Genomic DNA, 24,409 nt, shown 5'->3' on the forward strand with positions numbered 1-24,409 from the left:
AGACTTCTCATCTTCCCAGGAGAAGAAATCCTGGCTAAGGGATTTTCAGAAAATATCACAGTGACATAAGAGATCGTTTTTCCTCACTTGGATCACTGGAATAGGGAGTGAGGCAATGCCCCTCTGATATCCAGGGTTGCCATAGGTATCCACAGAAAATTCCTTGGAGAAGGAAGAGTTGAGGTTGGAGAGCATTGATTTTCTCCAACAGCATCTTCCTGATCCCCTTGCTCCTGAGTAGAGCTCAGCAGAGCCGGTATGTTACCTCTATCCCAACACTGCTGTGCTACAGGCACTTGGATAGTGAAGTAGTAACAGATGGAAGAAGAAATTAAAAGGAGATAGCAAGGAAATAAGCTGCTTTCATTTCAGATTTGAGCCAATGGACTGAAACAGTGTGGTTTGGTACAAAAACAGTGAAGTCAAAGAGTGGTACAGGGAGAAAATTATCCTTGTATCAGTAAAGAAAGTTTTAAAATAGGAACCTCACTCTAGGTTACTAACGAGTTTTGCAAACTTTCACTTTTGTATTGTCATTTATTGTTGAACCATGCCCAGTTGATTTGTTGGGAAATGAATGAGATTAGCCTGGCATCTGGTCTCATCTCAGTGCACTTTTGCTGGTGGCTATTCTGTCCCCATCACACAGGTGCCAGCAGCCACGCTCGCTGCCCCAGCAGAGGACCCCAAACACACCTGGTTATCCACACAGTGCCAGGCACATGCCAAGGGCTGTGTCATCCATTAAACCTAGTGGACACCAGCCAGCCGCTGTCAGAAGTTATTACACGGGAGAACCCAAAGAGCACAGCCCCTAAAGCTCAGCTGTGCTGACGGCAGAGCCAATTGTCCTGCAGGAGAGGAGAGGAGCTCGGAGCTGGCCTCACCATTCCCCACAGCGCCCCGGGAGGAGGCTGCAGACCCTGAGGGTTGCGCTCTTCTCGCAGGGCACAGACAAGGGGACAGTACGATGCACCAGGGCAGGTTCAGGCTGGTCATTAGGAAGCACTTCCTCACAGAGTGGGTGCTTTGACACTGGACTGGGCTGCCCAGGGATGTGGCGGAGTCACCATCCCTGGAGGTGTTTAAGTAAAGACTGCGTGTGCACTGGGTGCCCTGGTCTGGTTGACAGGGTAGTTGTGTGTCATAAGTTGATCCCCGTGATTCCGCATATATTTTCCAACCTGATTCTATGACAAACTCAGCCTCAGACAAGGCTGTGTGAGACAGCGCTGCCGGTGCTCGGCTGCTCCCGCCCGGCCGGTGAGACACACCCCCGCCCGGGAGCCCGGCCCAGGAGCGTGGCCGTCGCATGCCAGCCACGCAAGGGCGGCGTCCCCTTCGCACACAGCGGCCCCGGGCCCGCCCGCAGCCCCAGGGCAGCCGCCCAAGCTCCGCGGGCTGACAGCGGGGCTGGCCGGGGCCCCTGAGGGCGGCGACGCCGGGAGCGCCCTCAGGGCGGCCCCGCCCCGCAGCGGCGCGGCCGCAACGCGCGGGGGCGCTGCGGCGCGCGCGGACGTGTCCGCTCCCACAATGCCCGGCGGGAGCCGCGCGCCGCCGCCCCGCTGCCCAGGTACGGCTCGCGCCCCCCGCGCGGGGCCGGCGCCGTGAGGGGCGCGGGCGGGGCGGGACCCGCGGCCGGAGCCGCCGCCCGGCCCTGCCCGCCCCGTCCGCGCCGCGGCCTCGCCTTCACTCCCTTCCCCTCCCGCCTACCGCCGCTGCCGGCCCCAGGCCCGGCCGCGGAGCCTCAGGGCCGGCTGCCTTCGCGCCGCGGCCGCGGCCGCTGCCGCCGTCTCGGGGGGTGGTGGTGGCGGCGGCAGCGTCGCTACCGCGGGCAGGGCGGGCGCGGGAGGCAGCCAGGGCCGCTCGGAGCTCCTGGCAAGCGCCGCTCGGTAGCAGGAGCCCGCTGTGTGTAGGGGTCTCCGCCACTCTCCAGGCTCCGCGGGAGGGTGGGTGAAGTTCTGTGTCCTGGGGCGGTGCGGATCCGCCTCAGTCAGTGACCACTGAGTCAGCGCTTCTGCTGCGGCTGCAGATGGTCCTGTCGGAGCTGCCACGTAAGTAGGTGCCAGGTGAAAGGGTCAAGCTCCCAAAGTTTGGGATGCAACTGGTTCCGCTCCCTTAATTTGTCAGAATTGTTTGGACGTTAGGAGGAATTTCTTCAGAAGGGGTGGTTTTACATTGGATTGGGATCCCAGGGAGGTGATGGAGTCACTGTGCCTGGAGCCACCTGTTAAGGAAAGACTGGACGTGGCACTTAGTGGTGGCTGGTGACGTGGTGGTGTCCAGTCACAGGTTGGATTCGAAGATCTCAGAGGTCTTTTCCAATCTCTTTGATTCTGTGAATCTTGATTCTGCCTCTGAGCTCTCTTTCCCCTTGGCTTTATGGAAGGGATTATATTGGCTGGTGATTTAGGATTATTCCCTTATCATATCCGGTGATGTCAAAGTGGCTTTATTTGTTGTGTCCTTCTGTAGTGCTCCAGTTTGTAACACGACTTTCTGAAGTATAATGTAGAGTGAAAAAAATTAAACTCCTTCCTGTGTAATGCAGCTGTCGCAATCCTCAGAAGTGGGGACAATAAATTGTCCAACAGTATTAGGTACACGTTTGAAGTAAGCACAGAAGTTTTATCTGTATTCTGTGTCAGACAGGAGTGCAGCTTGCACACGCTTCCCAATTTTATGTTTTATGGAAAGTTTTTATGAGAGACAGACATCCCAGCAAGAAATGATGTGATTAAATTGGCTGAAGGTTATCAGGTGCAGGAGAGTAGGCTTGCCATTACACTAGATCTGCTCAGAATTTTGAGAAAGCTAGAGTTTTTCTTAGGTGAAGTATCCTGAGCAAATCAAAGTCACAAGCCACTTTGAAACACTTGTTAAAAGTGTTACAAGACTATGTCAGATGGGTTTAAAACAACTGTCAGATCACAAGTTAGATGATGAATTTGCTACAGAAGGCTGGAATGTTCTAGTTTCTGTTTTCAGTGTTTTTAGGGCCTTCCTAGATGCTGCTTCAGGATCAAGTACCATCATAACACAGAAATAAACAACATGATAATTGACTATGGCTTCCAAAAAACAAGTACAGTGAAACAGGCTCTGGTTTCCATCACCTGAGGTTTCTTGTTCCTGAGAGGAAATGAAACCAGGCACGTGTGCTGATTCCTAGTTGTGAAGCAGTGGATGCTGAATGTGCATGAGGAATTGGACAGCTCTTGGGAAGGTGCAGTAGCAGAGGAATAGTCACCCTGCTACTCTTACCTGTCTGTGGCCAGCTTTCTCCATGCTCCTCTTTTCCATGACCTCTCTCATTTGTGGGGGGGCTGTGAAGGGGAAATCAACAACGGTGGGGCAGAAGTAAATACTAACTAAGGGAAACAAGAATGGTGCAAGCATGGAGTGAGTGATGCTTCTGTGATGTGCTCTCCCTGTTGGTGTTTGTGTGGGGGTCAGAATCCCTCTGATCAAAGGGTTGTGACTTGCTTTTAATGCCCCTGGTAGTTTGTCTGTGAACTTTTCCAGTTGCCTCTTAAATTCCCATGACATTGTAGCATGGACAGCAGCAGCCTGTGACAAGGCTGGTGACATGTTTGGACCCTCTGTGATACCTGTGAGCCAAACAGCTGCTGGTTGGATTTGGTATTCCACAGTTCTGTCATGGAATGAGACATCAAACCTGATCTGTTAATTTCCTTGCACCTGTAAGAGATTCACAGACCATTTGTAGTGGCAGTGCAGTCTTTTGTCATCTTCAGGTGGTTGAGGGATATAGAATTTTTGGAGGAAAATGTATGAAGTTTGTTACGATTTGGTGAATTACTTAATGCAGCTTTGAACAGATGATTCAAAAAGACATTTAGAGGTAGCTCTGAAAGCATATTTATCTTTCTTCAATCTCTAAATATGTAAGTGCATATCAAATTTACCACTTGGCTCCCTGTGCAAAGCTGTATTGTTTTGAGAGCTGGATAAGGTAGATTTAGTAAACTTTTTTTCTTTGTTAATACATTTTTAGGTAAGACTGAATCTTCTGTACACTATGTGCATTATACATCCCTTGACATGTGTATGATCTTCCAGCCAAAGCAGTTTTCTATTATTAGCTTTGGCTTTTAGATAGCTTTCTGATTCTATGATAAATTCAGCCTGTTAGGAGGCTGGGAAAAAAGCTCATATTTTCACTGGGTGGCTTTTTAAGATGATGATAACAAAACCTAACTGGTGTTGAGATCTTCAGCTCTACACAATTTCTACCTTGCATGATTTCGTAGTATATTAAGAGAATTGTCAGGTTCCAATAGAGGCTTGTCTTTTGTCTTCTCTGAAAAACAGAGCCTGTTTTTCTCTGAGTGTAAGTAGGAGTCTCAAAGTTTTGTTCAAGATTTATGCAAATATTTATTTACATACAGAATAGACATAAAAGTTGAAAGAATACCTCTAAACATGGCTTTATCATTTGCTTTGTCTGTTGTCTGTGCATTCATGCTGCTGTTAGTGGTATTTATGTTCTTTGTTCTCAGTTGTAGGAGCAAAGCAACTATGATGAGATTGAACATTGAAAATCTTAATGCTTTGGAAATAGAGCTGTGGTTGTGCTGTGTTTCGTTCCTGAGGTGCTCTGAGCAGAGATTATGGATTAATCAAATGTAGTGGATGGGGGTACTGATGGGGTTCAGAATCAAAGGTTGTGTAAACCTGAGTTACTCCTGTACTGTGCAGATGAGTAGCATGTTTTCCTGTTTTAAATGCCTCAAGTGCTGGGACTTCCTGAACTTCACTTAAAGAACACAGAAACATTTTAATATCTCTATTATCCCAGTTTTCTTTTTCTTTTATTATCTTTTGACTAACAGAACAGAAACATTTTAATATCTCTATTATCCCAGTTTTCTTTTTCTTTTATTATCTTTTGACTAACCTCCCTTGGCTATGTTCAGGCCTTTCCAATATGTATGACCTCACAAAAGAGACCTGAAGTGCGTTGTTACCCACTAAATGTATTTATTAACTTTTTTTGTTTGTTCTTATCTCATCAGATAGCTCAACATGAACTTTAACCATCGAGATAATTTACAAAGTGAACAGAATAATACCTTTTCTTCTGAGAGCTGGCTGCAGGATTCTGGGTTTCTCCTGCTGTGCAGTCCTATTCCCTGCCTTTTCCCGAAACAGGACATGGAGCTGCGTTCCTTTCTTCATGTTAGGTGCTAAGTAAGTTATTTGTTTCATCAGGGGAAATGCAGATCCATGAAATTACATTTTGTCTTAGTAAGTTGATGAAGGGGTATTTAAACTGTGCCATGGCATCACTGCTCTTGTTTATATTGATACAGCTCCCAAAAGTCCCTGTCAGGATCGAGTTCTGAGTGGTAGAAATGGTTATTGGTAGAGAACCATTACAGTTTAAAGCTCCTCTGCAATTTTGTTGTGCTCTTGAGCTGCTTGGTTCACTCCTTGGTTATATGGTTAGCAGTATGGTTAAGAGCATGAGTCCGTGTGCATTCCATGTGAATTGTCCTTCTGGGAATATGTGCATGAACTTGGGGATAGGTAAAAGTTTCTACAACTGTGGGTTTAGTTTCTTGAATGCTTCATGCCAGCAGGCTGATCTAGAGGAAGTCCTGGAGTTGGGGTTCTTTTCTGGTTTTGTGTCCAGCTGATGGAAGCACTTTGTTCAGGAGGGATTTCTCCAGTGAAGTGCTGAAATAACAAAGGCACCTGATAAAATCCCCAAGGTGTTCAGCAGACTGCAGTCAACAGTTACAGCTTTGGGGAGAGTCTGATGTGCTGTACAAGTAAAATATGAGGGTATTAATTTGGAATTTATTCAGCTAATGTGATGGATCTCAGAGGAGTTTGAAGTTTGACTGCTGATGAAGCTGAATTTACTAAACTGAAAGTGACAACACATTTTTAGTGCTTATGTTATGATATGCCTCTTTCTCTCTGAGGAGTAAATAACCTTGAAAAGCCTGAATATTGTTGATTATTCATTAAATTTCCTGATGGATATATAATCTTTGGGGAGTGGGAAATAGAGAAGATGAGAGTTCAGGTAAATATAGCTATTTCCTCTCTTTTGTGAAGAGGTAGTGTCTTTTTGGGGAAGATTTGGATTTCTGACTTGTGAGAATGCAGTCATTCAGCTGCTGAGGCTTGTAAAGCACCCTTAACGTCATAGTTTGAAAGGTGCTGTAAACATGTCAGTATCACACACAAAAGCATATTTCAGCTGTATCCAGAAATATGTTTCCTCTTGGAGTTTGTTACTGTATGGAACTTGAGTAGCATCATCTGAGGGAGGCAAAAATATTTTTTCATAGTGTCTGAAGTGATAGGTGTAGTATATGGTAGGAGTCTGCAGAGCAATGTTAAGAGCTGAGGAAGTGTTTGCTTTTGGCTTCATATAAATTCTAGCAGTTCGCCTACTTGGAGGAGAACAAATTTGTGTACTGATGCTTAGCAGATAAGTAATCCTTTTAATTCTTGTCTTGCTAAACTTTTGAATGTTTTGATTTAATGTAAGGTTTGAAGAACTGTTTTGTGGCTTGTGTAGATTAGTAGGTCCTGTTCAATTAAGACTCTAGTCTGAGTTACAGTTGAAAATCCTAACTGTGCCCCAGTTGAGGCCTGAACCCACTGTACAGTTTGAGAAGTTTGATTCATCACAGTTGACTCTCTTGTCTGTGCTTTTACCTCAATTCTGATTCCTCCTGATTTGTGTTTTGTTGCAGGCTGTTGTTAACTCTGTTGGCAATGTCTATGATTTTATCTGCCTCCGTGGTCCGTGTGAGGGATGGACTCCCCCTTTCTGCATCTACTGATTGTGACCAGAGCACGGGAATGCAAGAATGTAGAAAATATTTTAAAATGCTCTCAAAAAAACTTTCTCAGCTTCCTGACAGATGTACTCTGAAAACTGGACAGTATAATATAAAGTAAGGCATCTCATTTAAGTATTTGCAACATCCTAGGTTGTGTCTCTCTGTAAGTGAAAAAGTTAATTGTGCACATTAGAAATGCTTAATCAAACTAAGATTAATGCTTGGCACTATTTATATATCTGAAATTTAAAAATTAAGCAATTTTAGAAAGATTTGAACCTATTCAGACCTTCGTGGAAGTTCCTTTATAATAGCACAAAGTCATAGGACAACATCATGGGAAGAGTGGCTTTACACTAAATGAAAGGGTAGGTTTGGATTAGATATTTAGAAGAAATTCTTTATTGTTTATAGTTCACTTGCTCTTAAACTGACCAAAATTCTGATTCTAATTTAGATATTTTAAATGAGGTAACTTCATCTTAGCCCCTAGTTAACCATGTGGAAGTTACAGTAGTGGAACATGTACCACCTGAATGATCCTAGAAAGTGCTAAGACCTCTCCATCTCCTATAGGTATATGTGAGTTTCCAGCATTTCTTGGATTAAAGCCCAGGATGGACTAAATTGTTTCAATCTTTTTTTTTTTTTTACAGGCTAACTACAGTTGGCCTGTAAACTGATTAGCTTAAAACAAACTTTTTAAGAATAAGTTATAAGGCTTAATCAGGTTAGATTTTACTGCTTTTGTCTTTGATTACTTTTAATACTGTAAGTTATCCAGAAACTCTAATGGATTTCCTAAACGCAACAGAATATGTATACTGCAAACTGTCCTTTTCTGATTTCATATTTGCCATCTCTGGTTGTCCTTGCAACTGTCTTTGGAGAATTATTAATTAATTAACTCTACAGAACAGTTTTATTTCTTCCCATGCTCTAGAAAGAGCCAACAGCCCTCCCCTGAATCTGAAAATAAGGTTTTGCATTTTTGGGCTGCACCAGATCCCATATTGTACATTTGAGATGAGTGAAAAGCTGTTATGGGATGAACCTGCTGTGTTTCTGCATCCTAAAAGTTTTGTTATTTTCTCTTTAACAAGTGTGTGTATATGTGTGCACACACACACATGTAGATACCTACATACACATTCATGTAAACCAGCTTCTCATATGATTGTACAATGTGGTGTTCAAGTAAAACATTGCTTAAAAGTAACCTGTTTTTCTTTTAGAATACTTTTGGTTTTCAGTAAACATATATTCCTTTGCTACCCTATGTAAGTTTTTGTTTTTCTGGTTACAGAATATATAAGATCAGACTAGAAGAGCAGTTAATTCACTGAATTTAAATTTTGAATATGTTTTCTCAATTGTAGCTTTATAAGTTCTCTGGGAGTAAGCTATATGATGTTGTGCACTGAAAATTATCCCAATGTCCTGGCTTTCTGTTTCCTGGATGAGCTTCAGAAGGAGTTCATCACTACCTACAATATGATGAAGACGAATACTGCTATCAGACCATACTGTTTTATAGAGTTTGGTAAGGATCTGACTTTCTCCCCCTTCATTCTCATACTAAGACAAATGAGTATTTAAATAGATACAACTTAATGCCCACAAAAAAAATGTCCAAAGCAATTTATAGCTGTGTTTCAGGTGGATTTAGAATCTGATTTAACTGCTCTTAGAGTCAATAAAGAAATACTTCTGGGGGCATTAAATTAGGCTACTAGAGTTTTATCCAAACTTACTTCTGTTCATTCCAGTAGGTTTTGGTTTAAGCCTTGTGTGAGCAACTCTGGAATTCATCTTCTGGTAGTAATACCAGCAATTGTTTGACTTCATACCTGTTGAAATACTTAACCTGTGAAGTCATTGAGCTTCATAAATTTCTCAAGGAAAAGATTGTAGTTTCATGTTAGCTGTTAGCTGTGCTATCTCTTGTTCAGTATATGAAAGGGAGAAATTTTTACTTCTCTTATGATGTAGTGGAGCATTTACTCTTCAGACTCCAAATGCAATTCATCTCATATATACCAGATAACAGCTGTTCTGAATTCCATTCATTTATGTTGCTTTAATACTATGTATTAGAAATTACTGTAATTAGATATTATTATGAAACACATTAGAGCAAAGAGAACTGCAGTTTTAGAAACACGGGGGAAGATACTCCAGTTGGTTAATTCCTGTCTATAATTCAGTCAGTTAATGACAATTTCTGTATGACATTACTGTCCTGCTTGTGAAGATTTCTTATGAACACTTTTTTCTTCCACAACATATTTTTTTCATAAGGATATTTACTAAACTAACAGAAAAGCTAGAATAACTGCAGTAAATCCATTGTATTAGAAATGCATTCAGTCTCATGCAATGAAAAGTCATTATTTTATTCAGTTATTACATAATTAGATTTTTAGAGCTTAATTTTTTTTAATTGCAGCATTAAATAACCCATGATGTATTAGGCACAAAACAGAAATAGCATTAAAAATCCAAGATAAATACAAATGTTTCAAGCCATATATTTCAGTTTGTGAACTGAAAAGCTGCATGGTCTTGGATTTTGTAATTAACAAAGTCCATAGAAAAATACCTTTTTATTTTAAATTTTGCACAGATAATTTCATTCAGAGGACCAAACAAAGATACAACAACACGCGTTCTTTGTCAACAAAGATGAATCTTGCTGATATGCAGACTGAAATCAAACTGAGGCCACCGTATCAGATTTCAGTGTCAGAACTTGGTTCAGCCAATGGCTTTTCTCATGTACCTGTGGGGGAGTATAAGGGTACTGGTAAGATATCTGCAGGTAAGTTCCAGACTTGTGTTGTATCCTTAAATGAGACAGATGCAGTAAAATTCAATTTTTTTTTCTTTTTAAAAAAAGCTTCTTTTCATGTTTCTAAAACATAAAGCTGATATGACCATATGTGTATTTTAGCTCAGATGTCTGTTTTGTCTCTTGCTGCAAATGCTTACCTTCTCGAGGCACTCAGAGGAGGAAATGACTCTGTCCATTAGACTGCTTTATTGAAGGGAAAAAGCCCTGTTAATGAAGATGAGCACTTAGTACAAGATTATTTTTTTTTTTGACCTTTTAGGATTTCTGAAAAGTTTTGATATTTCTGCCCAGTAAGACTCAGTGTTGACATAAGCTGAGAGCAGTGTCAGGAGTCAGAGCAGCTGGAGGGAGAAGCATCTCCTGAGGAAGCCTTTGCAATGGTGAAAATCGAAAGAGCTGTTCTGGCTTAGAGATGCACTCTCTAAAATGAGTGCCTTATGTACAGCGTTAAGAATTGCAATTTGTATAAAACTGCCAAATTTATTTAAGTAGTCATTAATTTTTTTAAACTTTAGTTTACTTCATGCAGGAGTTAATTGTGGAATTGTGGGGTTGAGCTGGGTTAAAGGTTTGTGCTATTCGGTGAATCCTCTGAATGGCTTTGAGGCCCATCTTCAGATGTTTCTCAGCAGGACAGAAACAAAATGCCAAATCCTTGCACTGATACATGGGCTCCACATGTGAAATTGACATCATCTGATTTCAGTCCTCCAAGTTTAGTGAACCAAAATCATAAATAGAATGGAAGGAAGTGTTGATTTTAATTAGTTAATATATTTTCCTTTTTTTTTTTCAGAAGTACTGCTGTCTATAAATTATCCTGAGCAGGCACATACTGATGCTGTTCACTTTACAGTGTCAGGGTGCAATCATAAATCATAGAATTGCAATCATAAATCTAAACACCTCCTACAATGTTGTAATAAATGTGATTTTGTGCAGTTTATGTATATGTATACGTAAATGAGACCTCTTTGCCAGTATATTATCCTTATTATGTACTTACTCATGAGGATTACTCTAGAAGATTGAAAACTGCTTTCTATGGAAGATGAAAACCAAACAAAACCAGTAGGGTGCCCTGTTTGTACTCTGGGGCCCTGATTCTGAGAATCCCAGGTGCTATGAGGCAGTGTAGAAATAGCTTACAATCTCTGTATTTGCAATTTAACAGTATTGGAGTTAGAGTCAGGAAAAGGATTAAAGGAAAAGTGTGAAGGTGTTTAAATTGTTTTAAAGAGTGGAATTATCTAAGCAGCACTGTACATACCTTTGTCATCTTTTTACACGTGTGGGCTCTTTTTAAAGGTATGTAATGCTGTGATACCACTCTTTTGCCACTTTTGATTCCTGTATTGTTGTTTACTCTTAATGTTCTCATGTAATCCTGCTTTGTGGAAAGGGTTATGGTGGCAGAAGGGGAGCTGGTAAGCTCTGAAAATTGTCTAGATTCAAACTTCCTGCAGTTGGAAAAAGAAAAAGCAATAAGCATGAGAGAATTTAGTCTGTGTCAAAATTGGCTGTTTTTTAAAAGTTGTCCATGCAGTGGGAAATGTGATTTTTATCACTTTTTTTGAATAAGTGTTGGAAGGTTATATAGACCTAAATTAAAAAACATAGGGACCATTTCCCTTTTAACTAAAAAAGAAGATTCAACAATAATTGGCAGGTGATTGTCTGTTTTTTTTAACTTACCTCTCCACAACTTCTTACAGAAGAAATTCTGTTGTCCTCTTTTCTTTCCATGTCATTTTTCTTCTGTTTCTCTTTCAGTTGCTTTTAACTTTCTTCTTCCTCTGAATTCCATAGATCTCTGTTCAGTTATCCACTTCCTTCCTTGAGTTGCTGTAGAAACTCACCATCAAAGGGCTGTACATTATGAGAAGCTGGCACTTTGCTACTTCAGCTCTTCACATTTTAGATGCTGTTGAATAACAGTGTCTTTTTTAGAAAGTCTGCTAATGGTTTTGTAGTTCTTTACATTCATCACTTCTCTCCACCCTTGAAAAGAACTTTCTCTGGATGTTTGCTGCCCACTCAGTTGGCTGGACTTCCAAGTTTCTCCTTTGCTCTAAGGACAGAGCAAAAAGATTCTCACAAAAAGATGTTTTGCCTAGTGGAATTTCCTGAATATGCTGTACTGTTAAAAAGTAGGACTTTCTGGAGTGAGCTGTGTTAAATGAAGTTGGAGGGCATCCAGAGGTGGGAAGTTAGGTGGATGCAAATCCTGTTTTGTTGTGCAGAATGGCAGAGTTGGAGGCATTAGCTCGGGCCGTGGGGGAAGCAGTGGCTGTCGCTCGCTCCCGCTGTAACTGGGTGTGTCGCCGGGGTGGGGATCCAGGCCTGCTGTGCTGGCAGTGCTTGCAGCCTTCTCCCTCTGAGAGTTGTGCAGTGCAGTGAGGAACAGGGGTAATTCTGCATGTGGGAAGCAGAAAGTGTGCAGATTATGGATACAATCTTCCTGCAAAGGTACGTGTAGGTGTTGGCAGGCATTAGAAATAAGGTCACAGCATGCTGATGTGTGATGTTTCAGGTTAGGATGAAATTACTGTTTTCTGAGCTTTTTTTCAGTGAAGAAACAGTTGTCAGATCAAAGTTATTTTTTGCTTGATGGTATACTCCATGCTTTTGTTTGGTTTTTTTTTTTTACATTTTAGTTTTAAATAAACTTTCTTACAAGTAATGTAGTTTCTCATGCCATGTAAATTTCCTGAATTTTTATGTAAATGTCAACATTAAATTCAGAATTTGTGCTTTATTTGAACTGAGAATTTTTGATATGGCACTTAATCTTATTTCTAAGATTGATGGATATACCAATTTGAAGTCAGTTGCCCTTTACCCTGCCTTCTCTGACATTCTTTCTTCATCCTTTGGTTTTATCTTCATCTTTTTGTATTTAAATGAGTCTTGTTGCTTTGATTGTAACACTAAAATTTGTTATGACCTGGTGAGTTTAATGACATTATTAATGGTACATAATGTCCTTTATTTTTTTTCATATTTGAACAAGAGAGAAGTTACTATTTAATGAACCTTCATAGACTTCGTTGACTTTGTTGATTTAGCTGTCCAGACTCTTTACTTTTCCCCCATGGTTCTCAAAGAGGTGTTTTAAATGCTGTTTTAGCACACAATGATTTTAAGTTACCCAATACATGGAGAAAAGGAGATTTTCTGGAGGGCTGCAAGTGGAGAGCAGTGAACTAATTTTATCCACCAGTTAATGGAATGGCATTACTATTGGATGAAAACAGTCATATACACCCTCAGCTTTTTTCCACTCTAGATGAGATGGTTTAAAAAAAAACCCCAAAACAAAACAACCACTTGGGAGTCATTGAAAAAGAGTGGTTTGGTATGCAAATAGCACATCTACCATATCTAACCTTAACCGAGTGATTGCTGGGAGTAATGTGCTCTACAGTTAGAAAAGCAGTGAGCTCTCACAGTTAAACATGGGTTATACTTTTGTTTAAAAAAAACCACCCCAACTGATTATACAGTATTAAATTCAGCACAAATTAATTAACTGAACTCATCCTGTATATTTTTGTTTTATTGTACACTCTTAATTAGACAGCCCTGCCTGCTTATCAATGTGAAATAGCTTTTGTTGGGGCTTTTTTAGGTTCTGTAACTTCATAAACTGTTTGAAAAACCTTTTTCCTGGGTCTGTGCAATACAAACAACTGGGATTGACACCCCCTCTCTATTAATGTTACAGTTCATTACCCTCATTGTTCAGATCTTTACACTTGGTTGATTTGAACAGAATGATTTGAGTACAGCTCAGTAGTCTCATTGTTATCTCAGTGTTGCCCAGACTGTTAAGAGTTTTGCATTGTTTTTTCACATTTGCTTTCTGTTATTCATTATGGAAAGGGACAGTAATGAGGAACATACATAACTGTTACATACTTGTGACCCTAGATAAGCTTGAAAGAGCGGGTGTGCCTGGAAAGAAAGTGTTTTAATTTTAATGTGTTTTACTTGTAAGATGCTAAGCACAATCTGGAAGGTCCATATAAGATTGTGGTACAGATGCCAGCTGAGTTTCAGAGCTGTCCCTTCATGTGTGTCTTTGGTATCACACCCTGTGTTTAAGGAAGGGGACTGATAGCTTTGCCTCAGTGTTCTGTTCAGCAAACAAGCTAAATCAGTCTCAATATCTCACTAATGCCTTGGTGTTAAAGAAGAGTGGAGGTTGTGAGAGAAGCTCTTAAGCACATGACTTATTAGCTGGTTACTGATTATGGGCAGATTTCAGTAGCAAGTGCATCTTTTACTTTTGATTTTCTGGCATGTTTGAGCAGCCATGACTAACATACTGAATAAATGGAATCTATTGAGATAAAGACTAAATATAACAAGACAATTATATATGAACTGGAGGAAAGTTTACTTTTTGCTAAACCTCGTGCTGAAGCATTTACCATGTTTTGTCTTTTTAGAAAACAGAAATGACATTTTGTGGTTCGCTTCAGCGTTTACTTGAGCTAGAAACCACTGACAAATGAGATTATTATTTTATTGAATTTCTGAAGGCATTGCTTTGACCTTTGATATCTTCTTTTGATCTGCTTTGCAGCTCCTCATCAACGTCTGGAACCTGTGACTCTGCCAGGGATTGTCTCATTTGTACTTAGTCTGTTATGTGGAGCTTTGAATTTAATCCGTGGCTTCCATGCCATAGAAAGCCTTCTCCAGGTATTGTACATGTTCATGAGTTTAAAAGTTATGCATCATAGCAACCACAATTTTCGTTTTAGAAGATTCTACATGAACTTAGTTGTGCCAGTTTTATTTCAAAAGTAATGTTTGTGAGGTCAGGCCTCTGTTACAAATCCTGTATTGTTTGTGATCTGTGCATCCTCCTCGAGTGTGCTGCCTCATTCATCGAGGCTGAGTTCCTACAGCAGTGGAAGGTGGGTGGCCAGCTCCTTCCCTGGTACCTTGGGAGCAGTGAGAATGTGAACATAATGTTCTGTTTGCTAAATTTATGCCAGAGTATGAGGTGTTTAATTTCTCTGGATACTATTTAAAAACACTTGAGTGACATGATGAACAGCTTTGAAAATCTGGGCAGTTTTTTTGAAAAGTCCACAGAGCGGGAATCTTTAAACAGGTTTTGTAAAGTCGTTTCTTAGAGAACCTTTTTAGTTTTGTTTGCATTTATTAAATCTTATTTCTCATTGTGTCTTGATCAGTGTCAGAAAATTGTCAAGTAATTTCTTCTAAAATCCCCTCCCCAAACAACCTCCCCCAAACCCATTTTTCTTCTGTAAAATCTCTACTATGACCCTCCCTGTAGCCTTTCAGTTTCTTTCTATTCCATTTCTTGTGCTGGTTGTGTTCCCACAAGTGCTACAGTGTCACTAATAATGGTTTATGCTTTCAAGCAATTCAGGTGAATATGCTGCTAGTACTTGGCAGGCATGCATAGAAAGTTCATATGTGTTGCCACCAAAAAAACCAAAGACTTCCTCACAATTTAATGGCTATAATTGTGGTGATAGATACAGAAAGTAAAAACCCCGTGGAACTTTTCCGAGAGAAAATGGTAATCCTCTTACTTGGCTGGTAGAGAGTCTTTTTATTTAAACATATCTGGACTTCATAGAGTCATTTAGGTTGGAAAAGACCTGAGTCCAACCATAACTCAGCACTGCCAAGTTCACTAAACCATGTTCCAAAGTGCCACATCTACAAGGCTTTTACATTCCTTCAGGGGTGATGACTCAACCACTTCCCTGGGCAGCTTGACAGCCCTTTTAGTGAAGAAATTTTTCCCCTGATGCAACACGAGGCCATTTCCTCTCATCCTACCCATTGTTACCTGGGAGAAGAGCCCAGCTCCCACCTTGCTACAATTTCATTTCAGGTAGTTGCAGAGAGCAGTAAGTTCTCTCCCAAGCCTCCTCTTCTCCAGGCTAAACAGTCCCAGTTTCCTCAGCTGCTCCTTGTAAGTCTTGGTCTCTAGCCCTTTCAGTAGCTAACTGCAATGTTTTTGATACCTGATGGAGTTTTTTTTTTAGGGAAATAAGGTAAAGAAGAATTCCTGTATTCCAGTTATCTTATATAGTATTGATATATGTAAAGATTGAATAAACAGTACTGTTGATTCTCAGCATTTTAGGAAGACTAGTTGATAGATGAACAAGAGTAATGAAAATGTTCCATGCTTGGTCCTCCTTTCTGAGTTGTCTTTGGTTTGTTTTTTAAAGAAAGACCAAGTGAAGCTGCATCTCTACTTTATCCCTAATTAGGTTTTTCTGTGTTATGCACAATTCTCTCAGTTTATAAATAGGAATGATTTTAAAGTATGCTGTAGTACAAATAGTACTGAACGGATTTGTCAGTTAGTGTGATGTTGCTAAAACTTACTCTGTTACCTTTCTGCAGCTGATTTTTAAAAAAGAACACAAATGTTAGATTAATCTACTTAAGGGATGACAGGACATCCAGTTAATTTTATTCTCTATGTTATTGCATCTGGAGGTAATAGATTGCAGTACAGATGGAAGATAATTTTCATTTCTGACAAATGAGGCACACTAAAATTCCATTAAAATTTCTCTTAGTTTACTTTATTATGGAAAAATCCACAAGGTTTAGGGAGAAGTAATCCAAAACACAATTAATGGAACGTGTTCTGAGAAGTCATTCAAAAGAATGTCTCTGAATTACTTTTTGTTTTATAATCAGTGGTTTTATTTGAGTGTTAATAAAATTCTGTTACAATCTGTAACTGTACTCCACCAAATGTGCAGTGGCACTAGGGCAAAGACACACTGGGTAGAAATTACTGGATTGTGGATGTAACTTTTGTGTGCAGACATGCAAAGTTTTTCCTGGTCAGCACAGGACATGAGAATGCTTCACACTGAACATACTCTCAGCAGACACAAGTTGTCCTTGTGGATGGAACACCATCTCTTCTCAAGTGATATTTGCTCTCAAGGACAAACATTTGCATGAGTGCCCATTGTTTTCCTAGGAAAGTTCTTGGTAGTTGCAGATGTCTGCTAGAAATGCAGTTAAAATAGTCACTGAGCATGGAAATTTACTCTGCTCAGCTCTCTAGGAACTGTTACAACCCGTTTGAATAAGTTAAAGGGTTTGTTTTGTTTTGAAAACACATAGTAGAAAAATCTGTCCCTTCAAGTAAATTTTTCCATCTTTCCTTCAAGCGAACCCTATTTTCCAAGTCTCTCTGATAAATTCCTGTGCTGCTGTTAGCTGTCATTGCATGAGCACAGAGCTGCCTTCGTTATTCTCTGTGCAGAGTTTTACCCCACCCTAGTGGCCAGTCTGGGTCCTTTCCTGTTACCTCGTTTCCATTTCGTGAAGCTTTAACAAGGCACAAATCTATGAAGTTGCTATTAAAGGTAGTTACCAGTGTTTAGACTTGAATTTTCAAAGGCATCTGGAGAAGGTAAATATCCAGTGTTAGACCTGGATATCTTTAAAGCTTTTGAAGATCTTGGCAAGAGTTTGTTGTGAATAAACATTTTGGTCAGACTCCAGGACATGATTTTTTTGCAGACATGTAAGTAAGCTCTGATTAGTCTTAATTGTCAGTTTAGTGTGGTAAAGGAATTGCTACAAATCCCTGTGTGAAACTGTTTTAACATGCAATAATTCATAACTTTCATACTGGTATTTCACTTGTTTTATTGTAAAACATGGCTTTTTGTTTTATTCTTGCAGAATGAAGGTGAAGATTTCAGCTATGTTATTGCATTTTTTCTTGGAACCGCAGCCTGTTTGTACCAGGTGTGTTTTTCTGTTTGCATAATTCACTAGAGTTTAGAAACATTACCAGTCATGCATAAGTGTCATCATGTTTTCTTAAATGTCACAGATACTTGAATAAGGTGATTACAGAAAATATTTTCTGCTCTGTGTTTTTTCATTAATCATAAAGTATCATGTAGTAGTAGATTGATACAAAAGATACGAAGAACTTCTGTTTGCTGGCATTTTTTTGCCAGCTGGATGATTAAGACATTTAATTGAGACAATGATCTCTAAAGTCACAAGCAGTGGAGGTTATATATTTTTTTTTTATAATTCTGCACCCTAGAATTTTCTTCACTCTGTACTTTAATGTGCATCTCCTTCCTTTTCAAAGCTTGTGGCTGCTTTTCACTGTTTTCCTGCCTGGAACTTCTTGCTTTTCTTCTCTGTCAGCTTTCCATTTCTGCATCTGAATTTGACTTTTCTTTATTATTTATAGCAAGGTGCCCACTGGCATCTGTCATTCAGTGACACTGCTGTTACATTAACCTGTGTCTGTGTCTCTCATGCTCAGTTGCAGTTATTATAATTACTTTGACTTTTAATCTTAGACTTGTGGAGTATCCAGTTTTTACTTGTTTCTGTTGGCCAGTGTTTAGTACTGTGTCAGACATTAATATAAGAAAATGCCTTTCTATCAGTCTTTTTTTTTGCCCAGGTTGTTATCTCTAGCAAAATGTCCCAATGCGACTTGTGTCCTCCAACACTTGTTGACTTTCCATTGACTTCTGCCTTAAATAATTTAGATTGGTGTTAATTTTCTAAGCCAACAGTCTGTTCCATATCAGATAAGGTAGAGCTTCTCCATTCTGTTTTTGTAAAAAAATACACTTTTCCCCTCCTCTCCCAAACTGGAAATCTTATTCTTTATAAAGTATTCATGTCTGTCCATTGAGACATCTTTCCTGCACTGTTTGCCTTGAACAGAGCTGTCTGAAAGAAAGAATCCATGCAACCTGAAATGTAGGCTTTTTATTAATATCCAAAATAGGTCTGTTGAAACTCTGTTTCCCACCCTCTGGTATAATTTTTGTAATATGTGATTGGTCGGTTTTCAGAATTGAGGGATGTTCGTTCTCTGGCATGTTCTGATGCTCTTTGGCTACAGTTAAGAGCTCAGGACATTAATTCCCTGTGTTGTATGACAGTCCATTTCACTGTCATTCACCCACCAGGTGTCCATCCTGCTGTATTGTCTTGTTCAGTTAATAACAACACAGCAGTGTGTCTCTGGTTCCCAAGAAATGTTTTTAACTGTGCAGACAAAAGAACAGGACTTATATGGAATATGATGTTTTATTAGACTCACTGACATGTCTAGTGCTGCTTCATAGTTTCTACTCTTTTATAAAGGAGGAAAAGTAATAACTGCCTCAGTTGTACTAGAAGTGCAAAGTATCAGAAGTTGAGCCTTCAGTCATCTCTTAACATTCCTTAAAAAAAAATCAAAATCTTCTCTGAAGTGGCACAGAGGAGCCTTCTCCATAAAAGCATGCTCAGTATAACACTTCCCTTTAGTAGTAGAAAAACAACCCTCAGGAGTTCCATAAGAGTACTTGTTACAGTAAGCTGTTAAAGCTGCATTGTTTTGGCCTTTTGACTGTTTTTTGGCATTTTCATCTGTTCTGTAAGGGGCACGTCCAGTAGTTCAGAGCTGGACCAATGAAAGATCCACTTCAGAAAGTGGAAAGTGAAAAGTGGAAATGAAAGATCCACTTCCAGTTCTTCAGTAAAATTCAGTCATTGGACATTGTGTTATAGTAACATTTTTAACCTACTGTTTAAAAGCCTTTATTAATCATTTTGATGAAGCATATCCTGACTCTTATTTTAATCTTGGAAGCAGTCACACTTGTTCGTACATTGTCAGCGGGAGTGACAACACTAGGAAATTATCTGAATTCTTATTGCTGAGATACCAGTACCAACTAATTGCTCTTTTAGATATGATTTGTGGAGTTGTCAGCACAAGCAGGTTGCATTTACTCTGCTCAAAATGGCCAAGCAGGTTCAGAACACTTTTGTCTAGATTCTGAAACATGCAGGTTATTAATCTCTAGTTTTACTTTGCTTTTGAGGAAGAACATACAAATCTTACTGATAATGCCAGTCCTCACCACTCTGATAATATTTAGATGCCCAGACACTACAAGTAGCTGTGCTGCTCTCAGCCACACTTGGAGTGGAAATGCATGCTTTATAACAAAGTGGTAGAGTGCAAATAGAATATAAAGTAACCTCAATAAATTGTATTGTTCAGTTCCCTTTTTTTGAGGAACATGAAAATTAAGTGGAGTTTTTTTGACTGATAAAACATGGCAAATACCCAGGAAGAACAGAAATGGCACTTAGATAATCTGATGATGGATGCTGTTAAATCTGTGTGACCATAGTTATAAATCCACTGGGAACATATTTGGAATAGAAAGTAAGCATAAGTACTATTGTTATCTACCTTGAAGCTCAGGAAAAAAACTTCCTTCAGCAGAAATGACCTGAAGCCAGGGAAGGAGCAAAGGAATTTTTTGATTTTGTAGCAGTTAAAGGAGCAGTTCAAACAATAGGAGAAATAAAAATAATGTCTGGGTAAACGCTTTGTCCTTTTAGAGATGAAAACTGAGACAAAAGACTTGAGCAGATTTCCAGATACAGTAGGAAGAGGGCTGAGTAGGGAACTGTGGGCAGTCCTGACAGATTGTGTTACACCACAGTGTGCAAAACATTGCCTAAAAATTACAGGAGAGGAGTTGTGTCTCTCTCCAGATGTGATCAGTCCTGCAACAGCTGAAGCAGGGCAGTGGGTTTGGCCTCTGCATCTGACAGGAGACTCTCAGCATCACCCCTGGCAGGACACTGGGAGCTGCCTGGGGATTGCCTTGTGCTGGGCTCTGGGGCCCTGGTATTGTCCCTGTCCTTCCCATTGCTTTCCTTTCCTTCTCTTGTTCCTTCTGTGCTGCTTGAGTAGAGCAGAGTTTATTTTGACCAGAGATTGCCAGGAACATCCACTGTCTTTAGTGGATGGGCCACTCATGTCAGGCTGTAATTGGTTATTACGAATGAATTGTTCGCAGGGTTTAATGCAAGGCAAATGTAACCTTGTATTGATATCAGGTACTCTTCATTCTTCTATGGTTGCTGAATTGATGCTGTTCTTCCACGTGTGATTCAGACTTTTCCTTGGTTTGGGCTGTAATTTTTCAGTGACCTGACAGTTTTTCTTCCATAGAAGTTATTTTCCATGAGGTAACCTGATTTGTTTTTTGTCTCCTGGCAGTGTTACCTGTTTGTGTACTACACAGGCTGGAGGAATGCCAAGTCCTTCCTGACGTTCGGCTTGATCTGCCTGTGTAACATGTATCTGTATGAACTGCGCAACCTGTGGCAGCTCTTCTTCCACGTCACTGTGGGAGCCTTTTCTACCCTGCAGATCCGACTGCGGCAGCCCCAGGGAAAGTCCCCTGATTACAACGTCTGACAAGTCCTGGAACGCTGAGACCAAGTCTTGTTCCACTAGTTACTCTCAGGAATGTAAAGCTGTTCTCCAAAAGAAGAAGCTGTCTGAATGGGGCTTTTATTTTTTTCTTTTTTTTTAATAAGTCAATGTAAGATGCCTGTGGACATTCTACACTTGGTGGTTGAACCTTTTTTTAATTATTTTTTTATTTTCTTGAAAAGGACACAAAAGATTACGGGACTAGAGGAGGAAAGTGAAGTATGTCCATGCAGTGAAATGTATGTAGAATATGAACTGGTGGCATAAAAAAGCTTCATTCATACATTCATGGAGATAATCTGATGTGGAATTATCGGATGGTATTTCATGATCACATTATCTGATGGTAGGGTGGAAGCACATTTGTACATTAATGGAGGAATGTGTAGAGTATGTTCTGCATATTGTGCAAGCTTTTCACTTCCAAGGTCAGTTTTGCCTTTGTGAGGCAGTAGGGAATAGGCTAAATAAATAATAATAATAATAATGCTATTGCATATTAGCAACTAGATGTGGCATATGTAATATACTAAATTTTGGAATGTTTTATTTCACATTGACATATATGTGAATGTTTTCTTAATTAAAATGTAACCTGGAAACTCAGTTTCTAGGGATCAGCTTCACCTGTGGTGCTTTGTCTTGTGCTGTAAGTTCTTTAATGTGTTTTCATTTATGATTTTCTTTTAATTATTCTTTGAAATTGATTTATGTAGATAGGGTTCATTTTTTGTAATTATTCAGAAAGTTCTGCCACTAATCAGGATCCTTGCACACTTCATGTGTTTGGACTCTGGAAGGGTTGAAAGGGAACAGATTGGTGAGTAAATGGAATGACTTGTACTTGTTGGAATACTGTCCTTTTTATATATTCTTCCTTACTTTCAGAAATGGATGAATAATTAGCTCAAACCTGAGACAGACATCTGGTGACAGGAAAATAATAAACCAGTCTGATTAGCTTAAACAAGAAATTACAGGGGTTGTGTTGGTTCTTTGGGCTTTATGGGTTGGGTGTTTTTGTGCTGGGATAAAACCTTTGTGATTTAGTTGAGTGAACAAATGTATGCTGCTAAAGCTGGTGAATCAACCAGCAAACTCCAACCAACCATAGAAGACCACCATCACTTACACTGGGGTTTTATTTTTATATTACAGTTATTTATGATGTTTTAAAATGTACAAATAGATATAAGGTTTTATCTACAAGTTTTAATCAAGGCTTAATGGCAGAGAGGTTGCACTGCCCTTGTGTTGCTGGATTTGGGAACGGGCAGAGCTTTGCTGTGCTGTGAAATGTTGGCCCAGGCAAATTTTCTTGGACATTTCATACCAAAATGTTACGTTTTTAAATAAGTTACTTCGTGGAGATTTTATGACCAGGAAAAAAGGAACTATTTTCTTTTTAAATAGATGGAGTATTAGTTAAGAAAATTGTGCATAATACAACCAAGAAGAATTAGAGAATGAAACTGCAGTGGGAAGTGCTGTGTCTCGGGCTGCTGTCTGAGGTGAAGCTTTTGGAGACCCCTGGTGTGCAGGCTCCAGGGTTGGTGCTTCTCAGTTAATTCTCTTCTCTCCTTACTTCGAGACAGGGAAGAAGAAGGTGTTTATGAACATGAGCAGCAAACGGCCCTTACTTAGCACCCAGAATTGCTTGTATTAACATCCAGTGCACCATTCTGAAAAGGTGAAGAGCAGTCCTTTACATTTAAAATCGGTGATTAAAAAATAGAGGTATGATGTTTTAAGTATAAAACCAGGTTTTATTTTGCTTACAGTGTCTAGAAGAGCCCTTATACCTGTATTTTCACCTCCATTGATAAGCAGGGAAGCTACTATGAATGTTTTAAGTATTGTTAAGATTTTATCTCAGGTTGTTGTGCACATAAGAATTTCTTGTTGCATCATTTCTTGGTTTATATGTTAGCAGAGAATTTTGTTTTCTCTGAGGCACCGTCCCTTCCTGCTATTCCCAAAGATCCATTTTTAAGGAATGAAAACTTCCTTTGTCATCGCATCTGGAGCCATTATTCCATTCCAGTTATGCTGGCATTAAACTAATTGCTGATTAGCAGGTATCATGAACAAATGCAACTGCCAGTGTATCAGAAAACAGTTGGGGTTTTGTTTGCCTGCTTTTATAGCACTGATAAAAATCCCATTTCACAATGAAAACTTAATGAGCATGACTGTTCTTCATTATGTGGTATTACTAGGTGCTAAAACCACCTAGCTTCTTAGCATGTTTGAGTTTGTAATATTAGAAGTTGCTGACATCTTGGTGTGAGATCAGAACAGAGATACAGCAGGCCAGGTTGGAGGTGAAAATTTATTGAAAATTCCCAGGATTTCCTTTTTGCTTACACAAACTCAACACTCAGGCAGGGGCTTCCCTGCTGATTTTACCAGGTACTTGAGTTACCAGGCTTAGGAAGATGAATTTAGGAAAGTTGATTACTCTCTTGAATAACAGGCTTTACTTCAGTGTGAAGTGCAGATGGCCATTCGTGGTTGCTTGATTGTTCTGTGGGATTTAGTAGCAGCAGAGCCCATTTCATGCTGTATTTGTAAAGGAGTATCCACCATAGATTGCTTATCTTTCAATAAGGTGTCTCTGTATTTGCTTTCAGGAAGGAATGACCAAAGGCTTGCCTGACTTAGAAAGGTAGGTGTATAATGCCATTTCCAGTAGATGGCAATAGTTATTTGCATCTGAAATTGTTAAAAGATCTCTGGGGCCAGCTGCTCACAGGGAAGCTGAGTGCAGCCGCTGTCCCCTGGAGCTCTTTATTGGAATGCCAGTGCCGTGCTGCCCCTGCGGGCGTGTCAGTGCTGGGCTCTCCTGCTGCGGTGACTCCCTGCTGGCACCCCCGCCCCTTTCCCAGCCCTTTTGCCAGGGGAGCCTCGGGACAGGGCTGGCCCCAGCAGTGCAGCCACCTCTGCTTTTCACAGGAAACTATCTGGCTCCCAAATGGCAGGAGAATGTTGCTGCTGCTCCTGCCCCCCATCATCCGGCCTGAAATTCAATTTTCTCAGTCCTCCCCCACCTCCCCAGAGCCTACTTGCTCCTTCAGTCGCAAGGACCAAGTGGGTCAAGAGCAAGGAAACTTGAGTTTTCTCAGCTTTAAAACAGCTAAGCTGCCCTTTTCCCAGCAGCATCCCAAGCTTGCTCTCTCTGACAACTCCTAAACTTCAGTCTGGAAGTGATGGTGCCCTGAGGAGCAGTTGGGAAACTTAACAGAATGAAAATATTTGCCTCTGGGCATACTTTTTGGCCAGGTGTTGGTGTCTGTGGACGTTGTGTAACACATAAACAGCCAGGCTGGAGATATTTGCAGTGGAGGACACACATCTAAGAAATTCAGTGTGTCCCAAATGTATAATTTTATTAAGTGCCGGCAAATACTTGAGGTAGTCAGATCTGTGTTG

The 24,409-nt window shown here is 40.2% G+C and overlaps 1 protein-coding gene across 2 annotated transcripts; it reads left to right on the forward strand.

Moving 5' to 3' along the window:
* The first annotated feature begins 1,490 nt into the window (after positions 1-1,490).
* Positions 1,491-21,951, forward strand: SEC22A (SEC22 homolog A, vesicle trafficking protein). 2 transcript variants are annotated; one of them, XM_066553300.1, is made up of 8 exons: positions 1,491-1,573; positions 5,040-5,214; positions 6,738-6,941; positions 8,207-8,370; positions 9,454-9,648; positions 14,273-14,391; positions 17,395-17,460; positions 20,759-21,951. In XM_066553300.1, exons 2-8 carry the CDS (start codon positions 5,201-5,203, stop codon positions 20,957-20,959), a joined length of 963 nt encoding a protein of 320 aa, XP_066409397.1. In that variant the 5' UTR covers positions 1,491-1,573; positions 5,040-5,200; the 3' UTR covers positions 20,960-21,951. The 2 variants fall into 2 exon arrangements, with proteins under 2 accessions (XP_066409397.1, XP_066409398.1); XM_066553301.1 differs by lacking the exon at positions 1,491-1,573 and adding an exon at positions 1,929-2,054.
* The last annotated feature ends 2,458 nt before the right edge of the window (positions 21,952-24,409 follow it).

Source organism: Molothrus aeneus, chromosome 7, assembly GCF_037042795.1.
Source record: "Molothrus aeneus isolate 106 chromosome 7, BPBGC_Maene_1.0, whole genome shotgun sequence".
In the NCBI taxonomy this organism is placed as follows: domain Eukaryota; kingdom Metazoa; phylum Chordata; class Aves; order Passeriformes; family Icteridae; genus Molothrus; species Molothrus aeneus.